Source organism: Cherax quadricarinatus, chromosome 29, assembly GCF_038502225.1.
Source record: "Cherax quadricarinatus isolate ZL_2023a chromosome 29, ASM3850222v1, whole genome shotgun sequence".
Classification (NCBI taxonomy): Eukaryota; Metazoa; Arthropoda; class Malacostraca; order Decapoda; family Parastacidae; genus Cherax; species Cherax quadricarinatus.
The window spans coordinates 38,015,459-38,036,813 of NC_091320.1; the positions used below are offsets into that span (position 1 = coordinate 38,015,459).

General features: G+C 42.6%; 1 protein-coding gene across 1 annotated transcript in view; it reads right to left on the reverse strand.

Annotated features, from left to right (window-relative positions):
• LOC128690460 (relaxin receptor 1-like) overlaps positions 1-21,355 on the reverse strand; it is a 75,905-nt gene that overhangs the window by 39,601 nt on the left and 14,949 nt on the right. Inside the window, exons 2-3 of the mRNA XM_070089756.1 lie at positions 21,139-21,222; positions 6,019-6,127 (exon numbers count right to left, since the gene is read on the reverse strand). Coding sequence (XP_069945857.1) covers positions 6,019-6,127; positions 21,139-21,222 — 193 coding nt within the window. The remainder of the gene's footprint in view (positions 1-6,018; positions 6,128-21,138; positions 21,223-21,355) is intronic.

Sequence of the window (21,355 nt, forward strand, 5' to 3'; positions counted from 1 at the left end):
TACACGTCCCCTACCCACTCTGAAGCTTCCTTGCTCATCCGCAATTCTACATTCTGTCTTACCTCTAATTCTTTCAATTATAACCCTACCGTATACTTTTCCTGGTATACTCAGTAAACTTATTCCTCTATAATTTTTACAATCTCTTTTGTCCCCTTTCCCTTTATATAAAGGGACTATACATGCTCTCCGCCAATCCCTAGGTACCTTCCCCTCTTTCATACATTTATTAAACAAAAGTACCAACCACTCCAACACTGTATCCCCCCCTGCTTTTAACATTTCTGTCATGATCCCATCAGTTCCAGCTGCTTTACCCCCTTTCATTCTACGTAATGCCTCACGTACCTCCCCCACACTTACATTCTGCTCTTCTTCACTCCTAAAAGATGGTATACCTCCCTGGCCAGTGAATGAAATTACCGCCTCCCTTTCTTCCTCAACATTTAAAAGTTCCTCAAAATATTCTCGCCATCTACCTAATACCTCCATCTCCCCATCTACTAACTCCCCTACTCTGTTTTTAACGGACAAATCCATACTTTCCCTAGGCTTTCTTAACTTGTTTAACTCACTCCAAAATTTTTTCTTATTTTCATTAAAATTTCTTGACAGTGCCTCTCCCACTCTTTCATCTGCTCTCCTTTTGCACTCTCTCATCACTCTCTTCACCTTTCTTTTACTCTCCATATACTCTGCTCTTCTTATAACACTTCTGCTTTGTAAAAACCTCTCGTAAGCTACCTTTTTCTCTTTTATCACACCCTTTACTTCATCATTCCACCAATCACTCCTCTTTCCTCCTGCCCCCACCCTCCTATAACCACAAACTTCTGCCCCACATTCTAATACTGCATTTTTAAAACTATTCCAACCCTCTTCAACCCCCCACTACTCATCTTTGCACTAGCCCACCTTATAATACACCTGCCATCTCTTTCAAAGAGGTCGTGTGGCCCCGAAAAAGAGCATACAGCTTCGTCATTCTGTCTGTCCACAAGCTTGCTGACATCATAATTCAGGCAGCCTTCTGAATTGCGACATCTTTACCTCATCTTCAGAGTACAGGTACTGAACTTCCCACCTCCAGGACTGATGTGAGGTTAACCGGTTTTCCTAAATCCCTTCGTCAACATTATCCTGTTCACTACAGCTGCACGTCAAGACACGAATATCACTTGCCTCCTCTCCTGTCTAATGCGATTAGACAAGCTTGTTGGATATGTAGTCTCCTATTTGTGCTTACAGGGGTCGATTCACGGCTACTGGCTGTGCCTCTTTACTGTGTGTGTGTATGTGTGTGTGTGTGTGTGTGTGTGTGTGTGTGTGTATGTGTGTGTGTGTGTGTGTGTGTGTGTATGTGTGTGTGTGTGTTTTCAAGCCGCTTTTGAGTGTTTTAATGTCTATGTCTATCTCTTTGTGGATTTATTTTTCTCCATGCATATTTACCAAAAATAATTAATTTAAAGCTTCACAAAGTACATTTACTCTCCCTTCACGTCTTATTACTACGATTTGCTCCATATAACTGTCATTTTTTTACTCACATTAATGATAATAGGTTCTTTTAATTTTCTAATTTATTTACTTTCTTAGTCAATATGAACAGCGAAAGCTTCCGGTATAAGGGCTGCAGGTAGCTGCTAACAGCAGTAACCAACTACCTCACAGATAGCTGGGGGCTAACAAAACAGCGAAAGCTTCCGGTATAAGGGTTGCAGGTAGCTGCTAACAGCAGTAACCAACTACCTCACAAACAGCTGGGGGCTAACAAAACAGCGAAAGCTTCCGGTATAATGGCTGCAGGTAGCTGCTAACAGCAGTAACCAACTACCTCACAAACAGCTGGGGGCTAACAAAACAGCGAAAGCTTCCGGTATAATGGCTGCAGGTAGCTGCTAACAGCAGCAACCAACTACCTCACAAACAGCTGGGGGCTAACAAAACAGCGAAAGCTTCCGGTATAATGGCTGCAGGTAGCTGCTAACAGCAGTAACCAGCTACCTCACAGACAGCTGGGGGCTAACAAAACAGCGAAAGCTTCCGGTATAATGGCTGCAGGTAGCTGCTAACAGCAGTAACCAACTACCTCACAGACAGCTGGGGGCTAACAAAACAGCGAAAGCTTCCGGTATAAGGGCTGCAGGTAGCTGCTAACAGCAGTAACCAACTACCTCACAGACAGCTGGGGGCTAACAAAACAGCGAAAGCTTCCGGTATAATGGTTGCAGGTAGCTGCTAACAGCAGTAACCAACTACCTCACAGACAGCTGGGGGCTAACAAAACAGCGAAAGCTTCCGGTATAAGGGTTGCAGGTAGCTGCTAACAGCAGTAACCAACTACCTCACAAACAGCTGGGGGCTAACAAAACAGCGAAAGCTTCCGGTATAATGGCTGCAGGTAGCTGCTAACAGCAGTAACCAACTACCTCACAAACAGCTGGGGGCTAACAAAACAGCGAAAGCTTCCGGTATAAGGGCTGCAGGTAGCTGCTAACAGCAGTAACCAACTACCTCACAGACAGCTGGGGGCTAACAAAAGAGCGAAAGCTTCCGGTATAATGGCTGCAGGTAGCTGCTAACAGCAGTAACCAACTACCTCACAGACAGCTGGAGGCTAACAAAACAGCGAAAGCTTCCGGTATAATGGCTGCAGGTAGCTGCTAACAGCAGTAACCAACTACCTCACAGACAGCTGGGGGCTAACAAAACAGCGAAAGCTTCCGGTATAAGGGCTGCAATGAGCTGCTAACAGCAGTAACCAACTACCTCACAAACAGCTGGGGGCTAACAAAACAGCGAAAGCTTCCGGTATAAGGGCTGCAGGTAGCTGCTAACAGCAGTAACCAACTACCTCACAGACAGCTGGGGGCTAACAAAACAGCGAAAGCTTCCGGTATAATGGTTGCAGGTAGCTGCTAACAGCAGTAACCAACTACCTCACAGACAGCTGGGGGCTGACAAAACAGCGAAAGCTTCCGGTATAAGGGTTGCAGGTAGCTGCTAACAGCAGTAACCAACTACCTCACAAACAGCTGGGGGCTGACAAAACAGCGAAAGCTTCCGGTATAAGGGCTGCAGGTAGCTGCTAACAGCAGTAACCAAATACGTCACAGACAGCTGGGGGCTAACAAAACAGCGAAAGCTTCCGGTATAAGGGCAGCAGGTAGCTGCTAACAGCAGTAACCAACTACCTCACAGACAGCTGGGGGCTAACAAAACAGCGAAAGCTTCCGGTATAAGGTCTGCAGGTAGCTGCTAACAGCAGTAACCAACTACCTCACAGACAGCTGGGGGCTAACAAAACAGCGAAAGCTTCCGGTATAATGGCTGCAGGTAGCTGCTAACAGCAGTAACCAACTACCTCACAGACAGCTGGGGGCTAACAAAACAGCGAAAGCTTCCGGTATAATGGCTGCAGGTAGCTGCTAACAGCAGTAACCAACTACCTCACAGACAGCTGGGGGCTAACAAAACAGCGAAAGCTTCCGGTATAAGGGCTGCAGGTAGCTGCTAACAGCAGTAACCAACTACCTCACAGACAGCTGGGGGCTAACAAAACAGCGAAAGCTTCCGGTATAAGGGCTGCAGGTAGCTGCTAACAGCAGTAACCAGCTACCTCACAGACAGCTGGGGGCTAACAAAACAGCGAAAGCTTCCGGTATAAGGGCTGCAAGTAGCTGCTAACAGCAGTAACCAACTACCTCACAGACAGCTGGGGGCTAATAAAACAGCGAAAACTTCCGGTATAAGGGCTGCTAGTAGCTGCTAACAGCAGTAACCAACTACGTCACAGACAGCTGGGGGCTAACAAAACAGCGTCACAAAACATTCTACAGCACCATTTAGATGTGAACGCAAGATATCAAGGCGTTAAAATACACAGTTTCTACTCGCTCTGAACCAAGACCATTATCAGGTTAGATTGGTTAACTAATTGTGACTTGGATAGTCTAATGTACCTTCAAGACACATGATTGTTGTTGACGGCAGTTGGCTCTTACTAATTTAATTATAAAATGTTTTTAAATCTAGCATAACCTGCACAAATTAGCCTCAGCGAAGCTTGTACTTAATTACCCACGGACGTAACCTAATTACCTAATTACCCACGGACGTAACTTAATTACTTAATTACCCACGGACGTAACTTTAAATCTTGACAGTCTTAAATATGTATGTATATATCAATAACAACACTGCGACTAGCCGAGGATTCGAACCCATGTTGTTTTGGCCACCTCATGATGGGCGAAAATCACACATGACGCTCTAACCCATAGGACCACGCAATCCTACAAGAATCACGCACTCAGCAGAGCTAGGTGTTCTACGGAGAACCGAGAATATAGCGCGGTGTGGGTGCCTCAGAGCTAATTTCATTCTACACCCCGTTTGGTGAACTAGCCTCCTCTCCACGAGCAGTATTTTATATTATTGTAACCATGAACGAGTGGTATTGATTCAATACCGAGTGGTATTTATTCAGTACCACTCGTTCATGGTTACAGTAATATAAAATACTGCTCGTGGAGGCTAGTACACCATACCGGGAGTAAAATGAAACTAAGTTAGAGGCACCCACACCGCCGTATATCCTTGGATCTCGGTAAAACACCTAGCTCTGCTGGGTGCGTGATTCTTGTAGGGTATATATATATATATATATATATAGAAAGAAGAAATCCAAATATTCTTCCTTGAAGCCTTTTTATCCACTTCTCCGAGGCTATGGGTCCCACAATTTACACCAGAGGTGGACCCCATCATATATATATATATATATATATATATATATATATATATATATATATATATATATATATATATATATATATATACCCTATATGTGGAGACAAAGCACGTTATGTATGAAGGCAAAGAGGGAGTGTATAGTGGTCCCAACATTCTTATGTGAGTGTGAAGCCTAGCTTGGGAATGGAAGGGCGGCTGGGTAGGGGTCTTCCTACGAAAGGTCGGAGGGAGGGGGTAAAGAAGGTTTTGTATATAAGGTTCTTGAACATGCAGAAGACATGTGCGAGCGTGTTAGATAGGACTGGAGACAAATTGGTTTTGGGACCTGACGAGCTGTTGGAGTGTGAGCAAGGTAATATTTTGTGAAGGGATTCAGGGGATTCACCCGGACTTGAGTCCTGAAGGTGGGAAGTACAGCGCCTGTACTTTATAGGAAAGGTTAGGAATATTTCCCGTTAGGAGGGGCATCTGAATTGTAGTATTCGCACGCCTCTGGGAAGACCATGATAGTGTGAATAATGACGAAAGTTTTTCTTTTTCGGGTCACCCTGCCTCGGTGGGAGACGGCCAGCTTTCTGGCCGGATTATCTTCTCTGGAGATAAGAGTTTACAATTAGCACTAGATTTATTCATCACTATGTATTTAACTATCTTGACCATATATTTTATCTTTATCTTATGAAAGTGCAGCTCAATCCACCCCTGAGAGACAGATTTTTTATCAAAAGCCTTGAGGATATTTTGGATAAAAGTTGTTTAATAAAATCACAGGGAGTTCCCATACAATAAATCCATTGCTTGAAAGTTTATATCCTGTACACGCCCATGGCAAAGGGAGGGGAACGGTGTAGCAGGGGGGTTAGGGTGAAGCAGGGGCAGCCGGCTGGGCACACACAGGCTATGGTAGGAAGGGTAAGGTGGGAGAGGGGCATTGTGTTCGATGCACGGTGAGTCAGGTGTCAGGTGAGTCGGACACGTAAAATTTAGGAGGATAATACTTCATGTTGTACTGACATGAAGGTAGTGACATGAAGACAGTGACACACATATGTGACACATGTAACAGTTCAACATATAAATTGTGAAACAAAGTCTTTGACAGCAGAGAATCCTCCTATCAGAGTCCAAGTCAAAGTAAGGCCACGTCCACACGGATGGCGGTTCAAGCCCGTAACAGTACAGGTTGAAGTTGTTAGATTCACGATTGAACGAAGTTCAGATTCACTATAAGAGAATATGCTGAAGATTACAGTGTTAACATACAGGTAGCGAGCAGCCTCAGGTAGTGGTGACGGCACGCGAGTCAGGAAGCGAGATTCACAGAAGATACTGAAGTCAGCACAGCGGCAGACTTCAGGCGGATCCTTCAACTCTGTGGGTAAACAACGACTCTGTACATCACTGACATCACTCCATTATTACCGTCTTTTACCTGACATGGCAATATTATATTAATCTCCTTTACACACAGCAAAATCATGCACTATTAAGTCAAAAAATGGGGAGCGAAACTAGACGATATTTCGATCCGTCCTGTGTATTGTTTGCATCGGCTTGACAAAGCTCCTGCAGAGCGAAACGTTGCCAAAGTAAAATGTCCCATTAGTTGCCCATGTGTCTTTATACCTAACATAAATAACTTTTCACGCACTGCTGATCCTAATACCTAAATATCTAAGTACATAATAGCTAGATAATACATAACGTAACGTCTAAACTCTACGTAAGTTATCTAAAGACGTAAATCATTGTGAAACCTCAGTCAACTGTGTGTTTCTGTTGGCGACTTATACACAACACCTCTAACTGACTTTCAGATTTTTTATTTATCTAAGTCCGACATAACTTATCTTTTTCTATCTACGTCTGACATTTTGTGTGTGTAACTGCCTCGGCCAGTCATTTTTTGTAATTGCCTGTCCTGTCCTGTCTTGAGTGAGACGGAATCTTTCCTTCTGGAAATGCAATAGTGCCTATCGTTAATTATCTTCCAGACCATCTGATTATTGTTTCAGAAGTATCGATTATCATGATAATGCTCGCAATTATAAGCAGATTATCTCTCCTATTGTAAAGTCATCATCCCTCCCCTTATGAGCCACTTCTGTGCCTTAATGATCGTATCTCAGCACTTGTAGATACCTGGAATATACCTGGAATATAACTGGAGAGGGTTTCGGGGCTCAGCGCCCCCCCCCGTGTCCAGGTCTGTAACCAGAATAAAAGCCTTTAAGTAAAAAATTTTGTAAAGATTGATCCTGGAAATACAAACATTATGCTGCACATTATTTTTACCGGAAGTCAAAAAACATGTACTTGCAAAAATAAAAATTATTATTATTATTATTATTATTATTATTATTATTATTATTATTATTATTGTCACAAATATTTATACGCGAATAGAAAACGTCTCAGAAAGGAACATGAGCTAGAGTTTGCCACAGAAATGGTGTTACATTCTCTGTAAACAGAGAAGAAGTTTTATTCAAAATTATGATGATTTATGTATTTCTAGAAAATCTAACCTCTCTACTGTTATTTATATTGTAGTTAACAGGAGAGTGGTGGCCCATGCTAACCTTCCCAGTGTGTTGACAAAACACCGTGTTAAGTCAGCATAGTGCGGTGGGTAACGCACTGGCCTGCTAGTTATAGAACTGGCTTGCCATGGGTTCGAATCCCACTCCGTTCGGTGAGTTAGATATGTCCTAGTGTTTCCTCACGAGTCTTTTGAAACCTCACCGTGGAATGACCAAAGCTTCATTTCCATCGCGTTATTCGTTGCTTCGGAAATCCGAAAAATCATTGGTAATTACCGGAGCGAGAAATGAAAAAGCGTCTTTGTGTTTCTAATATATTCCGTAAATTACATAATTTTTACGCTGAGAATCTAGTCTTGAACACAGTAAACACAACAACATTGCGCAGCACATGAAAAGTGTCCTCTGATATAGAGGTTTAGGTTCATAATATGGAGTTTTATATTCTAATAAACGATAATATAATCCTGAGGGTTTCAGGTTGACATAATCAAAATGTTTTGTGAAAGTTGAGTCAACACCAGAATTTGTCGTTTAAAAGAAAGAAATGCTGAAGGAGTATCAGACAACGTCTCTTTAATTGTGTAGACACCTGTATACCTGTTTATACACACCTGTACCTGTTTATACACACCTGTACCTGTTTATACACACTTGTACCTGTTTATACACACCTGTATACACAGACCTTCACCTATACACTTTTGCCTCGACTGGTAACACCTTCAGCTCACAACTGAGGGACTGGTGATCTGTCCCAGCACGAGTGGCATCGCCAGGCATGTTAGGTTACACTTCTTGCTTATCACCTAGCAGTAATTAGGTACCTGGGTATTAGCTGAGTGTTGTAGGCCACATCCCAGGGAGGGTGTTAGTATACTGCGGTTAAGGTTAGGTTCTGTTATCAGTGGAGTTTAAATACCAGCTCACAGCAAGTAAATTCAGTAGGGGAATTAAAAAAAAAATACACGCTCACTTGTACCTATCTTCACACTGTACCTATCATCACACTGTACCTATCATCACACTGTACCTAACATCACACTGTACCTGTCATCACACTGTACCTATCATCACACTGTACCTATCATCACACTGTACCTATCATCACACTGTACCTATCATCACACTGTACCTATCATCACACTGTACCTAACATCACACTGTACCTATTATCACACCTGTACCTATCATCACACTATACCTATCATCACACTGTACCTATCATCACACTGTACCTATCATCACACTGTACCTATCATCACACTGTACCTATCATCACACTGTACCTAACATCACACTGTACCTATCATCACACTGTACCTATCATCACACTGTACCTATCATCACACTGTACCTAACATCACACTGTACCTATCATCACACTGTACCTATCATCACACTGTACCTATCATCACACTGTACCTATCATCACACTGTACCTATCATCACACTGTACCTAACATCACACTGTACCTATTATCACACCTGTACCTATCATCACACTATACCTATCATCACACTGTACCTATCATCACACTGTACCTATCATCACACTGTAACTATCATCACACTGTACCTATCATCACACCTGTACCTATCATCACACCTGTACCTATCATCACACTATACCTATCATCACACTGTACCTATCATCACACTGTACCTATCATCACACTGTAACTATCATCACACTGTACCTATCATCACACCTGTACCTATCATCACGCCTGTACCTATCATCACACTGTACCTATCATCACACTGCACCTATCATCACACCTGTACCTATCATCACACTGTACCTATCATCACACTTGTACCTATCATCACACTGTACCTATCATCACACTGTATCTATCATCACACTGCACCTATCATCACACTGTACCTATCATCACACTGTACCTATCATCAAACTGTACCTATCATCACACTGTACCTACCATCACACTGTACCTATCATCGCATTGTACCTATCATCACACTGTACCTATCATCATACTGTACCTATCATCACATTGCACCTATCATCGCATACCTATCATCACACTGTACCTATCATCAAACTGTACCTATCATCACACCTGTACCTATCATCACACTGTACCTATCATCACAACTCTACCTATCATCACACTGTACCTATCATCACACTGTACCTATTATCACACTGTACATATCATCCCACTGTACCTATCATCACACCTGTACCTACCATCACACTTGTACCTACCATAACACCTGTACATATCATCACACTGTACCTATCATCACACTGTACCTACCATTACACCTGTACCTATCATCACACTGTACCTATCATCACACTGTATCTATCATCACACTGCACCTATCATCACACTGTACCTATAATCACATTGTACCTATCATCACACTGTACCGATCATCACACTGTACCTATCATCGCACCTGTACCTATCATCACACTGTACCTACCATCACATCTGTACCTATCATCACACTGTACCTATCATCACACCTGTACCTTCCATCACACTGTACCTATCATCACACTGTACCTATCATCACACCTGTACCTATCATCACACATGTACCTACCATCACACTGTACCTACCATCACACCTGTACCTGTCATCACACTGTAGGTATCATCACACTGTACCTATCATCACACTGTACCTATCATCAAACTGTACCTATCATCACACCTGTACCTATCATCACACTGTACCTATCATCACAACTCTACCTATCAACACACTGTACCTATCATCACACTGTACCTATCATCACACTGTACCTATCATCACACTGTACCTATCATCACACCTGTACCTATCATCATACTGTACCTATCATCACACCTGTACCTATCATCATACTGTATCTATCATCACACTGTACCTATCATCACACTGTACCTGTCATCACACCTGTACCTACCATCACACCTATACATTTCATCACACTGTACCTATCATCATACTGTACCTATCATCACACTGTACCTATCATCACACTGTACCTATCATCACACCTGTACCTTCCATCACACTGTACCTATCATCACACTGTACCTATCATCACACTGTACCTATCATCACACTGTACCTATCATCACACCTGTACCTATCATCATACTGTACCTATCATCACACCTGTACCTATCATCATACTGTATCTATCATCACACTGTACCTATCATCACACTCTACCTGTCATCACACCTGTACCTACCATCACACCTGTACATATCATCACACTGTATCTATCATCATACTGTACCTATCATCACACTGTACCTATCATCACACTGTACCTATCATCGCACTGTACCTATCATCACACTGTACCTATCATCATACTGTACCTATCATCACACTGTACCTACCATCACACTGTACCTATCATCACACCTGTACCTATCATCACACTGTACCTATCATCACCTATCATCACACTGTACCTATCATCACCTATCATCACACTGTACCTATCATCACCTATCATCACACTGTACCTATCATCACACTGTACCTATCATCACACCTGTACCTATCATCACACTGTACCTATTATCACAACTGTACCTATCATCACACTGTACCTATCATCACACTGTACCTATCATCACACTGTACCTATCATCACGCCTGTACCTATCATCGCACTGTATCTATCATCACACTGTACCTATCATCCCACTGTACCTATCATCACACCTGTACCTACCATCACACTTGTACCTACCATCACACCTGTACATATCATCACACTGTACCTATCATCACACTGTACCTACCATCACACCTGTACCTACCATCACACCTGTGCCTACCATCACACTGTACCTACCATCGCATCTGTACCTATAATCACATTGTACCTATCATCACACTGTTCCTATCACCACACTGTACCTATCATCGCACCTGTACCTATCATCACACTGTACCTACCATCACATCTGTACCTATCATCACACTGTACCTATAATCACACCTGTACCTTCCATCACACTGTACCTATCATCACACTGTACCTATCATCACACCTGTACCTATCATCACACCTGTACCTACCATCACACTGTACCTACCATCACACCTATACCTGTCATCACACTGTACGTATCATCACACTGTACCTATCATCACACTGTACCTATCATCACACCTGTACCTACCATCACACTGTACCTACCATCACACCTGTACCTGTCATCACACTGTACGTATCATCACACCTCTACCTATCATCACACTGTACCTACCATCACTCCTGTATCTATCATCACACTCTACCTACCATCACACCTGTACCTGTCATCACACTGTACGTATCATCACACCTCTACCTATCATCACACTGTACCTACCATCACTCCTGTATCTATCATCACACTGTTCCTATCATTACACTGTACCTATTATCACACTGTACCTATCATCACACTGTACCTATCATCACACTGTACCTATCATCACACTGTACCTATCATCACACTGTACCTATCATCGGCACTGTTCCTATCATTACACTGTACCTATGATAACACTGTACCTATCATCACACCTGTACCTATCATCACACTGTACCTATCATCACAACTCTACCTATCATCACACTGTACCTATCATCACACTGTGCCTATCATCACACTGTACCTATCATCACACTGTACCTATCATCACACCTGTACCTATCATCATACTGTACCTATCATCACACCTGTACCTATCATCATACTGTATCTATCATCTCACTGTACCTATCATCACACTGTACCTGTCATCAAACCTGTACCTACCATCACACCTGTACATATCATCACACTGTACCTATCCTCATACTGTACCTATCATCACACTGTACCTATCATCACACTGCACCTATCCTCATACTGTACCTACCATCGCACTGTACCTATCATCACACTGTACCTATCATCATACTGTACCTATCATCACACTGTACCTATCATCACACTGTACCTATCATCACACCTGTACCTATCATCACACTGTACCTACCATCACAACTGTACCTATGATCACACTGTACCTATCATCACCTATCATCACACTGTACCTATCATCACCTATCATCACAATGTACCTATCATCACACTGTACCTATCATCACACCTGTACGTATCATCACACTGTACCTATTATCACAACTGTACCTATCCTCACACTGTACCTATCATCACACTGTACCTATCACCACACTGTACCTATCATCACACTGTACCTATCATCACACCTGTACCTATCATCACACCTGTACCTATCATCACACTGTATCTATCATCACACTGTACCTATCATCCCACTGTACCTATCATCACACCTGTACCTAACATCACACTTGTACCTACCATCACACCTGAACATATCATCACACTGTACCTATCATCACACTGTACCTACAATCACACCTGTACCTACCATAACACCTGTACCTACCATCACACTGTACCTACCATCGCATCTGTACCTATAATCACATTGTACCTATCATCACACTGTACCTATCATCACACTGTACCTACCATCACACCTGTACCTACCATCACACCTGTACCTACCATCACACTATACCTTCCATCATACCTGTATCTATCATCACACTGTTCTTATCATTAAACTGTACCTATTATCACACTGTACCTATCATCAAACTGTACCTATCATCACACTGTACCTATCATCACACTGTACCTAACATCACACTGTACCTATCATCACACTGTACCTATCATCACACTGTACCTATCATCACACTGTACCTATCATCACACTGTACCTATCATCACACTCTACCTATTATCACACCTGTACCTATCATCACACCTGTACCTATCATCACACTATACCTATCATCACACTGTACCTATCATCACACTGTACCTATCATCACACTGTAACTATCATCACACTGTACCTATCATCACACCTGTACCTATCATCACACCTGTACCTATCATCACACTATACATATCATCACACTGTACCTATCATCACACTGTACCTATCATCACACTGTAACTATGATCACACTGTACCTATCATCACACCTGTACCTATCATCACGCCTGTACCTATCATCACACTGTACCTATCATCACACTGCACCTATCATCACACCTGTACCTATCATCACACTGTACCTATCATCACACCTGTACCTATCATCACACTGTACCTATCATCACACTGTATCTATCATCACACTGCACCTATCATCACACTGTACCTATCATCACACTGTACCTATCATCAAACTGTACCTATCATCACACTGTACCTACCATCACACTGTACCTATCATCGCATTGTACCTATCATCACACTGTACCTATCATCATACTGTACCTATCATCACATTGCACCTATCATCGCATACCTATCATCACACTGTACCTATCATCAAACTGTACCTATCATCACACCTGTACCTATCATCACACTGTACCTATCATCACAACTCTACCTATCATCACACTGTACCTATCATCACACTGTACCTATTATCACACTGTACATATCATCCCACTGTACCTATCATCACACCTGTACCTACCATCACACTTGTACCTACCATAACACCTGTACATATCATCACACTGTACCTATCATCACACTGTACCTACCATTACACCTGTACCTATCATCACACTGTACCTATCATCACACTGTATCTATCATCACACTGCACCTATCATCACACTGTACCTATAATCACATTGTACCTATCATCACACTGTACCGATCATCACACTGTACCTATCATCGCACCTGTACCTATCATCACACTGTACCTACCATCACATCTGTACCTATCATCACACTGTACCTATCATCACACCTGTACCTTCCATCACACTGTACCTATCATCACACTGTACCTATCATCACACCTGTACCTATCATCACACATGTACCTACCATCACACTGTACCTACCATCACACCTGTACCTGTCATCACACTGTAGGTATCATCACACTGTACCTATCATCACACTGTACCTATCATCAAACTGTACCTATCATCACACCTGTACCTATCATCACACTGTACCTATCATCACAACTCTACCTATCAACACACTGTACCTATCATCACACTGTACCTATCATCACACTGTACCTATCATCACACTGTACCTATCATCACACCTGTACCTATCATCATACTGTACCTATCATCACACCTGTACCTATCATCATACTGTATCTATCATCACACTGTACCTATCATCACACTGTACCTGTCATCACACCTGTACCTACCATCACACCTATACATTTCATCACACTGTACCTATCATCATACTGTACCTATCATCACACTGTACCTATCATCACACTGTACCTATCATCACACCTGTACCTTCCATCACACTGTACCTATCATCACACTGTACCTATCATCACACTGTACCTATCATCACACTGTACCTATCATCACACCTGTACCTATCATCATACTGTACCTATCATCACACCTGTACCTATCATCATACTGTATCTATCATCACACTGTACCTATCATCACACTCTACCTGTCATCACACCTGTACCTACCATCACACCTGTACATATCATCACACTGTATCTATCATCATACTGTACCTATCATCACACTGTACCTATCATCACACTGTACCTATCATCGCACTGTACCTATCATCACACTGTACCTATCATCATACTGTACCTATCATCACACTGTACCTACCATCACACTGTACCTATCATCACACCTGTACCTATCATCACACTGTACCTATCATCACCTATCATCACACTGTACCTATCATCACCTATCATCACACTGTACCTATCATCACACTGTACCTATCATCACCTATCATCACACTGTACCTATCATCACACTGTACCTATCATCACACCTGTACCTATCATCACACTGTACCTATTATCACAACTGTACCTATCATCACACTGTACCTATCATCACACTGTACCTATCATCACACTGTACCTATCATCACGCCTGTACCTATCATCGCACTGTATCTATCATCACACTGTACCTATCATCCCACTGTACCTATCATCACACCTGTACCTACCATCACACTTGTACCTACCATCACACCTGTACATATCATCACACTGTACCTATCATCACACTGTACCTACCATCACACCTGTACCTACCATCACACCTGTGCCTACCATCACACTGTACCTACCATCGCATCTGTACCTATAATCACATTGTACCTATCATCACACTGTTCCTATCACCACACTGTACCTATCATCGCACCTGTACCTATCATCACACTGTACCTACCATCACATCTGTACCTATCATCACACTGTACCTATAATCACACCTGTACCTTCCATCACACTGTACCTATCATCACACTGTACCTATCATCACACCTGTACCTATCATCACACCTGTACCTACCATCACACTGTACCTACCATCACACCTGTACCTGTCATCACACTGTACGTATCATCACACTGTACCTATCATCACACTGTACCTATCATCACACCTGTACCTACCATCACACTGTACCTACCATCACACCTGTACCTGTCATCACACTGTACGTATCATCACACCTCTACCTATCATCACACTGTACCTACCATCACTCCTGTATCTATCATCACACTCTACCTACCATCACACCTGTACCTGTCATCACACTGTACGTATCATCACACCTCTACCTATCATCACACTGTACCTACCATCACTCCTGTATCTATCATCACACTGTTCCTATCATTACACTGTACCTATTATCACACTGTACCTATCATCACACTGTACCTATCATCACACTGTACCTATCATCACACTGTACCTATCGTCACACTGTACCTATCATCGGCACTGTTCCTATCATTACACTGTACCTATCATAACACTGTACCTATCATCACACCTGTACCTATCATCACACTGTACCTATCATCACAACTCTACCTATCATCACACTGTACCTATCATCACACTGTGCCTATCATCACACTGTACCTATCATCACACTGTACCTATCATCACACCTGTACCTATCATCATACTGTACCTATCATCACACCTGTACCTATCATCATACTGTATCTATCATCTCACTGTACCTATCATCACACTGTACCTGTCATCAAACCTGTACCTACCATCACACCTGTACATATCATCACACTGTACCTATCCTCATACTGTACCTATCATCACACTGTACCTATCATCACACTGCACCTATCCTCATACTGTACCTACCATCGCACTGTACCTATCATCACACTGTACCTATCATCATACTGTACCTATCATCACACTGTACCTATCATCACACTGTACCTATCATCACACCTGTACCTGTCATCACACTGTACCTACCATCACAACTGTACCTATGATCACACTGTACCTATCATCACCTATCATCACACTGTACCTATCATCACCTATCATCACAATGTACCTATCATCACACTGTACCTATCATCACACCTGTACCTATCATCACACTGTACCTATTATCACAACTGTACCTATCCTCACACTGTACCTATCATCACACTGTACCTATCACCACACTGTACCTATCATCACACTGTACCTATCATCACACCTGTACCTATCATCACACTGTACCTATCATCACACCTGTACCTATCATCACACTGTATCTATCATCACACTGTACCTATCATCCCACTGTACCTATCATCACACCTGTACCTACCATCACACTTGTACCTACCATCACACCTGAACATATCATCACACTGTACCTATCATCACACTGTGCCTACCATCACACCTGTACCTACCATAACACCTGTACCTACCATCACACTGTACCTACCATCGCATCTGTACCTATAATCACATTGTACCTATCATCACACTGTACCTATCATCACACTGTTCCTATCACCACACTGTACCTATCATCGCACCTGTACCTATCATCACACTGTACCTACCATCACATCTGTACCTATCATCACACTGTACCTATAATCACACCTGTACCTTCCATCACACTGTACCTATCATCACACTGTACCTATCATCACACCTGTACCTATCATCACACCTGTACCTACCATCACACTGTACCTACCATCACACCTGTACCTGTCATCACACTGTACGTATCATCACACTGTACCTATCATCACACTGTACCTATCATCACACCTGTACCTACCATCACACTGTACCTACCATCACACCTGTACCTGTCATCACACTGTACGTATCATCACACCTCTACCTATCATCACACTGTACCTACCATCACTCCTGTATCTATCATCACACTCTACCTACCATCACACCTGTACCTGTCATCACACTGTACGTATCATCACACCTCTACCTATCATCACACTGTACCTACCATCACTCCTGTATCTATCATCACACTGTTCCTATCATTACACTGTACCTATTATCACACTGTACCTATCATCACACTGTACCTATCATCACACTGTACCTATCATCACACTGTACCTATCGTCACACTGTACCTATCATCGGCACTGTTCCTATCATTACACTGTACCTATCATAACACTGTACCTATCATCACACCTGTACCTATCATCACACTGTACCTATCATCACAACTCTACCTATCATCACACTGTACCTATCATCACACTGTGCCTATCATCACACTGTACCTATCATCACACTGTACCTATCATCACACCTGTACCTATCATCATACTGTACCTATCATCACACCTGTACCTATCATCATACTGTATCTATCATCTCACTGTACCTATCATCACACTGTACCTGTCATCAAACCTGTACCTACCATCACACCTGTACATATCATCACACTGTACCTATCCTCATACTGTACCTATCATCACACTGTACCTATCATCACACTGCACCTATCCTCATACTGTACCTACCATCGCACTGTACCTATCATCACACTGTACCTATCATCATACTGTACCTATCATCACACTGTACCTATCATCACACTGTACCTATCATCACACCTGTACCTATCATCACACTGTACCTACCATCACAACTGTACCTATGATCACACTGTACCTATCATCACCTATCATCACACTGTACCTATCATCACCTATCATCACAATGTACCTATCATCACACTGTACCTATCATCACACCTGTACCTATCATCACACTGTACCTATTATCACAACTGTACCTATCCTCACACTGTACCTATCATCACACTGTACCTATCACCACACTGTACCTATCATCACACTGTACCTATCATCACACCTGTACCTATCATCACACTGTACCTATCATCACACCTGTACCTATCATCACACTGTATCTATCATCACACTGTACCTATCATCCCACTGTACCTATCATCACACCTGTACCTACCATCACACTTGTACCTACCATCACACCTGAACATATCACACTGTACCTATCATCACACTGTGCCTACCATCACACCTGTACCTACCATAACACCTGTACCTACCATCACACTGTACCTACCATCGCATCTGTACCTATAATCACATTGTACCTATCATCACACTGTACCTATCATCACACTGTACCTACCATCACACCTGTACCTACCATCACACCTGTATCTACCATCACACTATACCTTCCATCATACCTGTATCTATCATCACACTGTTCTTATCATTAAACTGTACCTATTATCACACTGTACCTATCATCAAACTGTACCTATCATCACACTGTACCTATCATCACACTGTACCTATCATCACACTGTACCTATCATCGCACTGTACCTATCATCACACTGTACCTATCATGACACCTGTACCTATCATCGCACTGTACCTATCATCACAACTGTACCTATCATCACACTGTACCTATCATCACACTGTACCTATCATCACATCTGTACCTATCATCATACTGTTCCTATCATCACACCTGTACCTATCATCACACCTGTACCTATCATCACACTGTACCTGTCATCACACTGTACTTATCATCACACTGTACCTATCATCACACTGTATTCATCATCACACCTGTACCTATCATCACACTGTACCTACCATCACACCTGTATCTATCATCACACTCTACCTATCATCACACCTGTGCGTACCATCACACCTGTACCTATCACAACACCTGCACTTATCATCACACTGTACCTATCATCACAACTGTACCTATCACACTGTACCTATGATCACATTGTACCTATCGTCACACTGTACCTATCATCACACTGTACCTATCATCACACCTGTACCTATCATCACACTGTACCTATCATCCCAACTGTACCTATCGTCACATTGTACCTATCATCACACTCTACCTGTCATCACACTGTTCCTATCATCACACTGTTCCTATCATCATACTGTACCTATCATCACATTGTACCTATCATCACACTGTACCTACCATCACACCTGTATCTATCATCACACTCTACCTATCATCACACCTGTACCTACCATCACACTGTACCTACCATCACACCTGTACCTATCAACACTCCTGTACCTATCATCACACCTGTACCTATCATAACACTGTACCTACCATCACACTGTACCTATCATCACTCTGTACCTACCATCATACCTGTAGCTACCATCACACCTGTACCTATCATCACACTGTACCTACCATCATACCTGTACCTACCATCACACCTGTACCTATCATCACACTGTACCTACTCTCACACCTGTATCTGCCATCACACCTTTACCTATCATCACACGGTACCTACCATCATACCTGTACCTACCATCACACTGTGCCTATCATCACACCTTTACCTACCATCACACTGTACCTATCATCACGCCTGTACCTATCAACACTCCTGTAAGTATCATCACACCTGTACCTATCATCACACTGTATTTACCATCACACTGTACCTATCATCACATTTTACCTACTAGCACACTGCACCTATCATCACACTGCACCGATCATCACACCTGTACCTATCATCACACCTGCATCTACCATCACACGTGTATCTATCATCACACTGTACCTACCATCACACTGTACCTATCATCACACTGTACCTACCATCACACCTGTACCTATCATCACACTGTACCTACCATCACACCTGTACCTATCATCACACTGTACCTACCATCACACCTGTACCTATCATCACACTGTACCTACCATCTCACTTGCACCTATCATCGCACTGTACCTACCATCACACCTGTACCTATCATCACACTGTACCTACCATCACACCTGTTCCTACCATCACACCTGTACCTACCATCACACCTGTACCTATCATCACACTGTACCTACCATCACACCTGTACCTACCATCACACCTGTACCTATCAACACACTTGTTCCTATCAACACGCCTGTTCCTATCAATACACCTGTACCTACAATCACACCTGTACCTACCATAACACCTGTACCTACTATCACACTGTACCTACCATCACACCTGTACCTACCATCACACCTGTACCTATCAACACACTTGTTCCTATCAACACACCTGTTCCTATCAATACACCTGTACCTACAATCACACCTGTACCTACCATCACACCTGTACCTTCCATCACACCTGTACGTACCATCACACTGTACCTACCATCATACCTGTACCTACCATCACACCTGTACCTATCAACACACCTGTACCTATCAATACACCTGTACCTGCGCTCCTGTCTTAACCTGCACAAATAACTGCACCTGTACAAACAGTTACACCCATCTACATATCTGTAACTTCAGTTTCCATTCTGACATCTGTAAGTTTATACAAACATGATACAACTAACACGTACCGCACTCTCCTCGTCTCTTCTCTGCGTCTTCGTCAGGTCGCTTACGATACAGCATATCCACGAAGTCATCAACGTGATGGTCAGCTGTCGGGAGATAAAGGAACATTGTAGAACACTGGAGATTATAAGTTTTTTACGTAAAATGGTTTTAAAATGTCTATTTTTTTTACATTCCATGTGATTTACTGTGTGTTCTTTCATGGTAGAATAACTTGCG